Genomic DNA, 12410 nt, shown 5'->3' on the forward strand with positions numbered 1-12410 from the left:
AGAGGGGTTTTGCCTGCCACTATGCGTGAAGCGCTGATTATCACGCTGCTGAAGCCAGATAAGCTGGCTGACGATCTAAACTCATATCGACCATTATCTCTGATTAATGTAGATGTGAAAATTTTGGCCAAATTGATTGCGAACCGGGTGCAACCAATGCTGTCGATGATCGCACTCCCTGACCAATCCGGTTTTATACCAGGAAGGGCGACCTCCCATAACCTGCGAACGATCTTGGCAGCATTACATTACCTACACCCCGAGATTAGAGCGGCCGTGGTGTTTTTGGATGCCACTAAGGCCTTTGATACAATTGAATGGCCATATTTATTCTGTGTTTTAAAGAGGATGGGGTTCAGTACGTTGCTGATTAGGAAAATCCGCCTGCTCTACACATTGCCTACAGCCAGAGTGCGGGTGAATGGTTTGGTGTCTGAGCCTTTCCCCATCTTGCGTGGTACTAGGCAGGGTTGCCCCTTGTCCCCGCTGCTATTTGTTATAGCTATGGAGCCGCTGGCAGCGAGGATTAGGCAACATCATTCTGCAAGAGGTATAGGATTCAGCTCTAGAAACCTTCTAGTATCACTATACGCGGACGATGTGACCCTTTATCTTACCAATCCTTCGGATAACTTGGACCCCATCTTGCGGGAATTTGTCCGCTTTCAGGGCTTTGCAGGTATCTCCATCAACTGGTCCAAATCAGTTATCTTTCCACTCACGAACGCCACCACGGAAGTGCGCTCTGAATATCCTTTGCGTTGGGAGGCGGGAGGGGTCAAGTATCTGGGAATTTGGATTAGCCGGGACCTTCAGGAGATTTGGGGCCTTAACTTTGGCAGAGCAATGATGTGGTTGAGCGAGAAAGTGAAATTATGGGCTTCCCTGCCTCTGTCACTTACTGGGCGGATTGCGCTAACAAAAATGATAGTGTTACCCAAATTCCTTTACCTATTCGTCAATATACCTATACTGCTTACGGCACACTTCTTTGCCACTTTGCGGTCACGCCTGGTGGAGTTGGTGTGGGCAGGTGTACAGGCCAGAGTGGCGTGGGACATGCTGGCACTGCCATTGCGACGGGGAGGTCTAGGTGCCCCAGATATAAAATTGTACGCCCTCTGTGCTCAGGCTCAGTTCTTGCATTTTTGGATCCACCCGGTCCCTTTTCAGCCTCACGTGGCAGTGGAGCGCGATATGGTGGCGCCCCTTCCAATTGGAGTGGCGATATGCGCGAAGGCGGGGCGTCCCAGAGCAGAAATAGATACGGCTAGGATGCTGCAGTGGGTATGGGAGGAATTGCGCAAGAGGGCCGGGGTCCCGCTGTTGTATGCTCCATCGCTTCCGCTATTGCATAACCCGTTGCTGCCTTGTGTGGCTGATGGGATAGCTAGTCATCTGATTGACAAAATGCACCTCCACACACTTGCTGACCTTTTTCCCAATGGTAAGTTTATACCTCCCCCTGCGTCAGAAGAGGGAGGTACGGTGCCTTTTTCTGAACTATTTCTATACCACAGACTACGTGCGGTGTGCCGGACGCTATTCGATGGCTTCCCTGACGCCCCACCACTATTTACAGCTTTGGAGGCGGTGGTGAGCTCCCCTTCCCCCCGTAAACTAGTAACCCGTATTTATCGCCATATGCAAAACATGGCACCGGAAGCGACGCCTCAATCTATGTTGTATTGGAATGAGGAGTTCCAGCCTGAGATTACTGAGGAACAGTGGGAGTTCTGTTGTGGGCAGCTTGCTGAGCTTTCGCCAAATTACAAGCTGCGTTTAATACAATTTAAATACTTGCACAGGTTCTATAGAACCCCCATCAGCCTGAGAAAAATGGGGCTTAGGGAGACAGATGAATGTTGGCGATGTGGGTCGGCCTCGGCCTCTTTTCTACAGATAGCGTGGTCCTGCCCAAGGTTAAAGGGTTATTGGTCTCAGATCTTTGTGTTGGTAAATCAGATAGTGGGTCGCTCGGATGTCCCCTCCCCTCTGCTTGGGCTTCTGGGATATGTCAGGGATACTCCGCCAACAGTGCACAGGCTGCATGCACTACTACTACTACTACTACTGTTTGCTAAACGACGGGTGGCAATCCACTGGGGTAGGTAGAGGGTACCTATGGTGAGAGATTGGCTGGCTGATGTAACCTACGGACACATGCAGTTAACTACATTCTGGGAGTTAATGCCGGCTGCTTCTAGGCCCCGTGACATCTGGGATCCGTTTGTGAGTTGGGCTCGGGAACATCGGAGTGGTAGGTTGGGGAGTGATACTCTGAGTGAATGACCCCTGGGAGGGGGGGGGGCGGTGGGTATTACATCGTACTTCTCTCCTTTCACATCATGTGGGTGGTGTTCGTATCGCTGGAGTGTGCCTGGTCACTAACCCTGTGTTCATCCGCTACTGCCCTTTCTACATGCTAAAGCAAAATGTTGTGCCCCCCACATCCCCTGAGCCCAGGCTAGTGGCTTGTAATCTCTATTAATACAGACATGTTGACTATTGTAACGCGTTCTTTTTATTCGACACCTAATAGCATACCATATGTAACACACTAATGCTGATAACTGGGAAGTTTGTTGTATTGTTTTATACTGTAAAATGCTCAATAAAAAAAAAAAAAGGATGACTGTTGGCTGTGGTGGGATGGAGCTGAAAACGCGAAACCAGTGGTGACACTTTAGAAAGCTTTTAATAATTTGAAAGTATGGGGAGATCCTTCTAAAATAAAATGACTTAAGTACAGGCATGTAAAATATTCTTCACCTTATACAGGGCCATAAAAAAATGAAAAGCATCTAACCCCTCCTGGGCTAGGGTTAAAACCCCACAAGCATATAGAGCTCTCTTCCTTTTAATTAACCTTGGGTCTTATGGCAATATTACTTTGTGCGGGACCCTGAAGCCTTTGGGAAAAGGCTTTGGAGGTCGAAAGCATTCCTGTGGTTCAGAAAACACACTAGTTAAGAAGACATGGAGAGAAAAGTTACTGTGTTCGTAGATTGTGACCAATAATGCAGTTCTTTTAAATCAGTGGCTCATGTGTGAACTAAACAAATTGGTATGGAATACAGTCTGGGCTCCTACCATGAGTCTAAGCCAAACAAGCCCACCACCCAAGCAAAGAAGTGCCCACCATTCAAACAAAGTGTTCTAGGTACCCTAAGGGTACTTAGTGGTTGCCTCAGGGGTGATCATGTGTCCAGGCACAAGTTACAAGTTGTGGGACATAGTCCTTGGCATCAGCTTCCAGTAGCCTAGTGGGCTTCAGGTTGGAGACAGTGGCAGTCAGATGCCCCAAGATCAGATGGTGAAGTGGTTGGAGGTTATATGTTGGCAATGTTTTCAGGTAGCAGTGCACTACAGTAGGCAGATATCCAGAATGCACAGTGGAGGATCCGGTGACTAGTTGGTCAAGGACAAGGTGGTCTTTGCCATAAATTTGAGTTCTGAGACCATGGAATGAAGACAGGTTGTTCCTAGTCTTACAGACATATGGGTCAAGTACAAAGGAAGGTTTGGAGATAATACCCTTAACCCTTACTGATTCTGAAAGGAGTGGCAGAGTTCCTGAATTCAGATGTCATGGTTCTCTTGGGTACCTGGCTGGAGCGACCTCTGGGCTTTAGTCGGTCACTGCCTGTCAATGTTTTAGTACACCTCCCCCGGTCAAAGTGGGCCTTGTTTCTGCCTTGCAGATTCAAACGTTGCATCCAAGAGGTCCAGTCCAGCTTTTATCATAGGTAGGTTGGCCATTTTCTGTCAGTAGGCCCAGCTGCAAGGCATCACTGCTTGCTTCCCAGATTACACCCAGTCTGTAGAGTGCATGGCAACTATAGACTGGCTCCATACCTGTTTCCTCTTGTCTTCTGTCCTATACTGTTGCACATAGCTTTTTAGCAATGAGTTAAAAATGGAATGGAGCACCAACTGAGGAGGCCAATACTTATCCATCTTTTGTTGGCCAGGCCTCACCAATCTGGGGAGGCTGCACTTTTGAAACATTCAACTGATTGTCCTATCCTGAGGAGAGCGTACCTTCTGTTCTTGAAGCTCAGATTTGCATTTTCCTTATTCTTGTCCCTTCTGAGACCAGTTTATGCTGGCTCAGGTCAATATATAATATCCCTACTTGAACAACTATTTAAAAGGGATGTCTGGATTGGGACAAACATGAAAGGTGTGGCTGGGTTTCACTGTGACCAGATAGTATATTTCTACATTGAAGCGCATAGGCCGGCTACATCTCATCCATGCAACAGGCCACAGGGACGGAGGTTGGAGATAAATACTTTGGGGCTGGTGTGTCCAAAAGAATTCCAGCTCTGCTGTGAATAATACAGACTACCCTTTTGTGTGGCATATAGGGAACTGGGTTCTGGTTGCAGTAACCCCCAGTAGTTTTTGCCAGGTTTTTGATGCAACTTTGAAGTGGACTGGGGTCCTGCTAACCATGTCCCCAGTGCCATTGGTACTTCCCCAAAACAAGACACCTGGTCTCTTGATCCACAAGCGGCCGGGCCCATTAGCACCCTTTTAAGTCCCTAGTAAATGGTACCCCTAGTAGTTAGGGCATGGGTACTGAAGAGGGCCCCCAAGAGCTGCAGCACAATTTGTTCCACTCTCAGGGACCCAGTACCAACCTCATGCAGACTGACATTTCAGGCTGCGTGACAAGGTGCTCACAAAAGTGAAAACACAACATGGCACACACTTGTGTGCCATGTCCCCTAAATACTGCCTCTTATATTTGTAAGTCACCTCTACAACAGGCCTTTCAGCCCTAAGGCAGGGTGCATTATATTACATGTGTGGACATATCTGCAAGAACAGATATGCCCCTGCTATGTCTTTGTTGATTCTTAGACATAGAAAGGGACTAGGGAAGCCATTTCAAGTACATGTGCGGGACACTTGTAAGTACCAGCTCCCCAGCCACATGATAGCTTCACTGAACTTAGGTATGTTTGGTATCAAACATCTTGTATTAATAAACCCTCAGTGATTCCAGTGATGAATGTATTAATCCGTCCACCCAGAGGGCACCTTAGAGGTGCCCCCTGAAAATCTACGAACTGCTGGTGGGCTCACTGACTAGTTCAAACCAGTCTGCCACCAACAGACGAGAATCTGACCCCCAAGGGTGAGAGCCTTTGTTCTTTAGAGGTCAGAATCAAAGCCTGCTCTGGGGGGGTGTATGCACACCCCTCCCAACAGGATGACCTGCAAATCTGCATTCCAGGGTAGGAAGCTTCAAAGAAGCCCACTGCGTTTGGCTTACAGAACTGGCCTTCCTCAGAGGAAGATGCCAGCCACCACCCCCCAACCCCAGGGCCTACCAGGACAGGCAGGAAAATTTGCTGTGCAGGAGGCGTATTACATTTCCAGGCTGGACACACCCCTAGGGTGACCAGCTTGAAATGAATAGCCTCAGGATTGCCACCATATTGTGTGTGGTGAAATTAGGAATTCTGGGAGAGGGTAATGCCCACTCCCCAAAGGAAGTGGTCCTCTAGAGGGTGTAGTGACCCCAAAGGTAAGTAGCCCATTGGCTACTCCCTTCACTTCCCTTAAACCCCACCCCCCCACACATTAAGTATTTAGGGGACCACCCATACCAGGACTTTTTCTGGACACGCAAGGAGGAGTGGACAAATAGACTGTTGACCCGAGAACCGAGGAGCTTAACTGACTTGGAGCCAAGCCTGCCTGCTGCACTTGATCCTTGTGGTGTAACTGATCAGTCCAGCGGCTGCAACCTCCAAGAAACCGGGAGTGCTGCCAGTGCTTTGCAATTCACCAAGAACTCCCTTGGAGTAGAGGAGCTGCATCCCCTGCATCTGAGGGCACCCAAAGAAAGAGCTGTGAGGACCAGGACCGCCAAAGACCCGACGCCGGACAGCACCACTGCTCCAGAGCCGCCTAGCCCAAGCTGAAGTGGGCCAACGTGGTTCCCAGGCCCTCCAGAGACGAAACCCAACCAGAGCTTGCCCTCTGTGGACTTCCTGCCTGTATCTGCAGCCTGTTTTTGCAGACCCCCCCTGCAACTGCAAGTTACCTGAAGACAAAGACCCAACACCTCGGAACTCCTTTGCACCCATCTTCCCGGACCAAGGAGGAGAGGACCAAGAATGTCCCCACGTTTCGAAGCCTCATGAGACCTGCAATCGCGGGTTACTCCTGCACTGGACCAGACACCAAAAGACCCTCCTACACCAAGCCCCCCAGCCTGAGAAGTTGACCAATTGTGTCCCCACGTGCCCGAGGACCTCAAGGGTCAGACTCCTACTGCAGGTTCTCCGGGATTTACCTTCCAGGCCCAGCTTGCATCAAATTCCCGACTGGACAGTTTCCCGTTTAAGTTAATGGGACACCCGATGACGTAACACACCTCTGCACCCGGACGCCCCTAAAGCCCCCCCAAAGTTACTTGTTGGTGTGGCCTTGGACCCTGCCCCATACTCCCCTTAAGTCCTGAAGAACAGTCCCGTAAATCGCTGTGAAGTGTCCGAATGCAGTAAATGTTTTTCCCCCAAAGGATAACAGGTACTGCACCCAAAAATTGCACTGCCAACTTTTTAAAAGTGTAAAAAGATACATCTCAAAAAGTACTTGCCTTAGTCCAGTGATCTTGGTATCAAAAGTTATTTAAAAGTATGTTATTTTTATAAATTGATGTTGGATTTTTTTATTGAGTGTGTGCCTTACATGCTAAGCACTACCCTCCGATATGCCTAACTGCTCGACCACACTACCCCAAAAGAGAACATTTGGGATGCAATTTGTGCCTCTGGGATACATCTGCAGTTTGCCGGGACTCTTGACCCAGTGGACCTCATTTTGGTCCACTATGTAAAGAGCCAGCTTCCTACATTGGTGGTAAAGCGTAATGTCAGTATTGTGTTTCCAGTAAAGAATCCACAATTGACTTTAGTTGCCAAAAATATTTTTTGGTTTTAAAATGTTTGCATTTTTCCCCAAATATATAATCTGCTCTGTTAGGGTCTTAGTTACATCCCGAAGTCCTGTTGTGTTTAGAAATGTAAAAAGTTATGAGATAGGCCTTAGAAAATGCTAGGAGTTTTGTGTTAGATTCTAAAAAGGTCCCATATCTGTAACACTACAGTAAACACGGACTTCCTCACACAACTAATATTTCACACTGACTCCTTCACTTTTAAGCACACACGGTCACCGTCTCATTCGCTCATTGAATGCAGTTGCTGTTTATGTACCTCCTAGCTAGGAATACAGAGAAGCCTAGTTGTGGGGGACTGAAGCAGACTTTACATGTAAAAGCCAGTAGGCAGTCCTGCATAAGAGTACATGGATAAAAAGGCTAGTGCCACTGGCTGCAGAGTATATGGTCACCATTGTCCTATTGGATATTGTTTGGGAAGATAGGGCACGGACCCTCAGGAAAGGGGAGTTAATGGGAGGCTCTCAGTGTGCTGGGATGTTATTGTGCAGGTCTGTTCCAAATCCTATAATGGCAAGGTGGTTCATCTTTGCTAAGCCCTGTAGGCAGCTCTCAGTGCAGCAGGGTACTACACATGAAGATGATTGGTCTAAATGCTACTGATTAACTTGGGTGCCTCAGTAAACATAACTACCGTCAGGATCCTCAAGCTGTGGAGCGCATCCAGGGCTGGACTGGCTGTAGCAGGCATTTGGTGTTTGCCCGGGAAGCTGGAAGTATGGGTGCCAGTTTTGCAACGGTGGGGGCCGGTTATGTTGCAGAATCGGCCCCCAGTAACAAAAGCAGCAGTGCTTCGCACTTGCATGGCCCTCCTTCCACTACCGGACCCAGGGGACTGCTCTGACAAAATTGCCAGCCTGCTTTGGGTTCCCAGTCAGGCCTTGAACGCATCTTAGCCATTCTCTGTTAGTCAAATGACTGACAGCCTAGATCACCTTTGCTATTTGTTTGATTGGGATATCCTTCCTACTTGCTCCAGGTGCATAACTTCACCAGTCTTTCTATAGAAAAACTAGCTACTTCACCATTTTGCACTCCTTTCTCTGAAATTTGTATATGACCGCTGTAGGAGGCTGGCCTGGCTTGTAGTGGGTACCAAGGGGTACTTACACCTTGCACCAGGTCCAGGTATCCCTTATTAGTGTAGAGGGGTGTCTAGCAGCTTAGGCTGATAGAAAAGGTAGCTTAGCAGAGCAGCTTAGGCTGAACTAGGAGACGTGTGAAGCTCCTACTGTACCACTGGTGTCATATGCACAATATCATAAGAAAACACAATACACAGATATACTAAAAATAAAGGTACTTTATTTTTATGACAATATTTCTCAGTGTCTCAGTATCTCAAAGTATCTCAGTGAGTACCCTCAGTATGAGAATAGCAATTATACACAAGATATATGTACACAATACCAAAATATGCAGTAATAGCAATAGAAAACAGTGCAAACACTGTATAGTCACAATAGGATGCAATGGGAGCACATAGATATAGGGGCAACACAAACCATATACTCTAGAAGTGGAATGCGAACCACGAATGGACCCCAAACCAATGTGAGCTTGTAGAGGGTCGCTGGGACTGTAAGAAAACATTGAGGGTTAGAAAAATAGCCCACCCCAAGACCCTGAAAAGTGGGTGCAAAGTGCACCTAAGTTCCCCAGAGAGCACAGAAGTCGTGATAGGGGAATTCTGCAAGGAAGACCAACACCAGCAATGCAACAACGATGGATTTCCTGACGAGAGTCCTTGTGGAACAAGGGGACCAAGACCAAGAGTCACAATCAAGTCAGGAGTGGGCAGATGCCCAGGAAATGCCAGCTGTTGGTGCAAAGAAGCTGCCACCGGATGGTAGAAGCTCTTGGTAGAAGAGGGCTAGAAACTTCCCCTTTGGAGGATGGATGTCCCACGTCGTGAAGAAGCTTGCAGAGGTGTTTCCGTGCAGAAAGACCACAAACAAGCCTTGCTAGCTGCAAGGGTTGCGGTTAGGGTTTTTGGATGCTGCTGTGGCCCAGGAGGGACCAGGATGTCGCCAATTGTGTGAGGAGACAGAAGGGGCGTCCAGCAAGACAAAGAGCCCACTCAGAGGCAAGCAGCACCCGCAGAAGTGCCGGAACAGGCACTACGAAGTGGAGTGAACTGGAGCTCACCCGAAGTCACAAAGGAAGGTCCCACGACACCGGAGGACAACTTAGAAGGTCGTGCACTGCAGGTTAGAGTGTCGGGGACCCAGGCTTGGCTGTGCACAAAGGAAATCCTGGAAGAGTGCACAGGAGCCGGAGCAGCTGCAAATCACGCAGTACCCAACAATGCAGTCTAGTGTGGGGAGGCAAGGACTTACCTCCACCAAACTAGGACTGAAGAGTCACTGGACTGTGGGAGTCACTTGGACAGAGTTGCTGAGTTCAAGGGACCTCGCTCGTCGTGCTGAGAGGAGACCCAGAGGACCGGTGATGCAGTCTTTTGGTGCCTGCGGTTGCAGGGGGAAGATTCCGTCGACTCACGGGAGATTTCTTCTGAGCTTCTAGTGCAGAGAGGAGGCAGACTACCCCCACAGCATGCACCACCAGGAAAACAGTCGAGAAGGCGGCCGGATCAGAGTTACAAGGTTGCAGTAGTCGTCTTTGCTACTTTGTTGCAGTTTTGCAGGCTTCCAGAGCAGTCAGCGGTCGATTCCTTGGCAGAAGGTGAAGAGAGAGATGCAGAGGAACTCTGATGAGCTCTTGCATTCGTTATCTAAAGAATTCCACAAAGCAGAGACCCTAAATAGCCAGAAAAGGAGGTTTGGCTACTTAGGAGAGAGGATAGGCTAGCAACACTTGGAGGAGCCTATCAGAAGGAGTCTCTGACGTCACCTGCTGGCACTGGCCACTCAGAGCAGTCCAGTGTGCCAGCAGCACCTCTGTTTCCAAGATGGCAGAGGTCTGGAGCTCTGGGCACCTCCCAGGGGAGGTGCAGGTCAGGGGAGTGGTCACTCCTCTTTCCTTTGTCCAGTTTCGTGCCAGAGCAGGGCTGGGGGATCCCTGAACCAGTGTAGACTGGCTTATGCAGAGATGGGCACCATCTGTGCCCATCAAAGCATTTCTAGAGGCTGGGGGAGGCTACTCCTCCCCAGCCCTGACACCGTTTTCCAAAGGGAGAGGGTGTAACACCCTCTCTCTGAGGAAGTCCTTTTTTCTGCCTTCCTGGGCCAAGCCTGGCTGGACCCCAGGAGGGCAGAAACCTGTCTTAGGGGTTGGCAGCAGCTGCAGTGAAACCCCGGGAAAGGTAGTTTGGCAGTACCCGGGTCTGTGCTAGAGACTCCGGGGATCATGGAATTGTCTCCCCAGTGCCAGAATGGCATTGGGGTGACCATTCCATGATCTTAGACATGTTACATGGCCATGTTCGGAGTTACCATTGTGACGCTATACATATGTCATGACACATGTATAGTGCACGCGTGTAATGGTGTCCCCGCACTCACAAAGTCCGGGGAATTTGCCCTGAACAATGTGGGAGCACCTTGGCTAGTGCTAGGGTGCCCACACACTAAGTGACTTAGCACCCAACCTTTACCAGGTAAAGGTTAGACATATAGGTGACTTATAAGTTACTTAAGTGCAGTGGTAAATGGCTGTGAAATAACGTGGACGTTATTTCACTCAGGTTGCAATGGCAGGCCTGTGTAAGAATTGTCAGAGCTCCCTATGGGTGGCAAAAGAAATGCTGCAGCCCATAGAGATCTCCTGGAACCCCAATACCCTGGGTACCTTAGTACCATATACTAGGGAATTATAAGGGTGTTCCAGTATGCCAATGTAAATTGGTGAAATTGGTCACTAGCCTGTTAGTGATAATTTGGAAAGAAATGAGAGAGCATAACCACTGAGGTTCTGGTTAGCAGAGCCTCAGTGAGACAGTTAGTCATAACACAGGTAACACATACAGGGCACACTTATGAGCACTGGGGCCTGGCTGGCAGGGTCCCAGTGACACATACAACTAAAACAACATATATACAGTGAAATATGGGGGGTAACATGCCAGGCAAGATGGTACTTTCCTACAACCGCTTGTTAGAATTGCTTTTATGTGCAATAGTTGAAAGAATGTGCTCAGCCACACTATTTGTTTTTCCGTAGATCTATAGTGATGTTTCCTTTTGTGTGCTGCCCAAGTGTGAAGAAATATCTTGAGAGGAAAGCTGCAAGCTCAGTAGAGCATCAGTTATTGAGCAAATAGAAAATACCTAATTTCATTTCATATTGTTATAATTTCTCTTTTCACAGATTTGACGTGGCTAGCATGATGTCTGTTACGTTAAGTTGCGATCATCGCGTCGTGGATGGAGCCGTCGGTGCCCAGTGGCTGGCAGAGTTCAAGAAGTTCCTTGAAAAACCAACCACTATGCTGCTATAAAGAGTCTGCATTGAACAACTGTTACCTAGGTCATTGTTTTATGCAAAAAATATATTTATACTTGTACTTCTTGAAAGACTCTTAACAAGTGTTCCTTTTTTATTTAAAGAAATTACAGTTGTCTTGTTATTTTTTTTATTGTGCAGTCTGTACAGGCCGTTTAACTCTAGTCATCATTGTAATGCATCAAATGCCAGGCCAAATGTTACTTTTAGTTGAAGTCAACACAAGTATCCCATTTGGTAAAGTAGAGATATCAGATCATGCCTAAATATTAGTCATTTTTCACATGCTGGTGGAATGTCTGATCACTGGTTTACCATTAAATGGAATCTGTCTGCTAGCTGGAAAATTTCTTTCAATAAAGAGTGAACAAATGCTTTTGATATTTTGTAACTGTTATTCTTTATTTACAGCGCAGACCAAGTTGAACCTTAGCTAAAATATGCTTCCTTATAAGGAAAGCATTTGGGTACTCCTATTTCAGACTCTCACGCCATAAGTGATGATGACTTAAAAAAAAATACTGGGACCTTCTTTGGGTGCTGCTTATCTGTTCTCTTGATTCCCCCTTCCACATTTAAGTTTCAATTTAAAGTTGTTGCCGGGTATTTAAATGAGCAGTGATTTCACTGAACTTTATCCGTTAGCACATCATCAGTAGGTCCCATTGTGCATTTCCCCGTGGCTATCTGCATGGAAACAACTGTGAGAAAAAGCCCCAGGCCACTTAATGAGAACATCTAAGAATACGAACTTAGGTTGGGAAGTGTCTAAATTTAAAATGTGTGGAGAAACGAAAGGATGTCCAGTCTCCTCTTCTGCAAAGTGGCGAGAAGGGCTGTTGACTCCTAACTCAATCTGAAAACGTATACAAGGGTTCTTAAATACTGACCTGTTTGTCCTTTTTGTTGAATAAATAAAAATTCATTCTTATGTTCCCTAATCTAAAGCATGTTCTGTGCAGGCGATTTCTGGATTTTAATTATGCTTCGCAGAGCCTGCGGGGCTCTGTACGAGGCACAA

At 47.6% G+C, this 12410-nt stretch overlaps 1 protein-coding gene across 1 annotated transcript in view; it reads left to right on the forward strand.

The window, feature by feature from the left end:
- DLAT (dihydrolipoamide S-acetyltransferase) overlaps positions 1-11770 on the forward strand; it is a 153764-nt gene extending 141994 nt beyond the window's left edge. The window contains exon 14 of the mRNA XM_069224986.1: positions 11255-11770. Coding sequence (XP_069081087.1) covers positions 11255-11384 — 130 coding nt within the window. The 3' untranslated portion in view covers positions 11385-11770. The remainder of the gene's footprint in view (positions 1-11254) is intronic.
- The last annotated feature ends 640 nt before the right edge of the window (positions 11771-12410 follow it).

The sequence above is a fragment of the Pleurodeles waltl genome, chromosome 3_1 (assembly GCF_031143425.1).
Source record: "Pleurodeles waltl isolate 20211129_DDA chromosome 3_1, aPleWal1.hap1.20221129, whole genome shotgun sequence".
Taxonomy (NCBI): Eukaryota; Metazoa; Chordata; class Amphibia; order Caudata; family Salamandridae; genus Pleurodeles; species Pleurodeles waltl.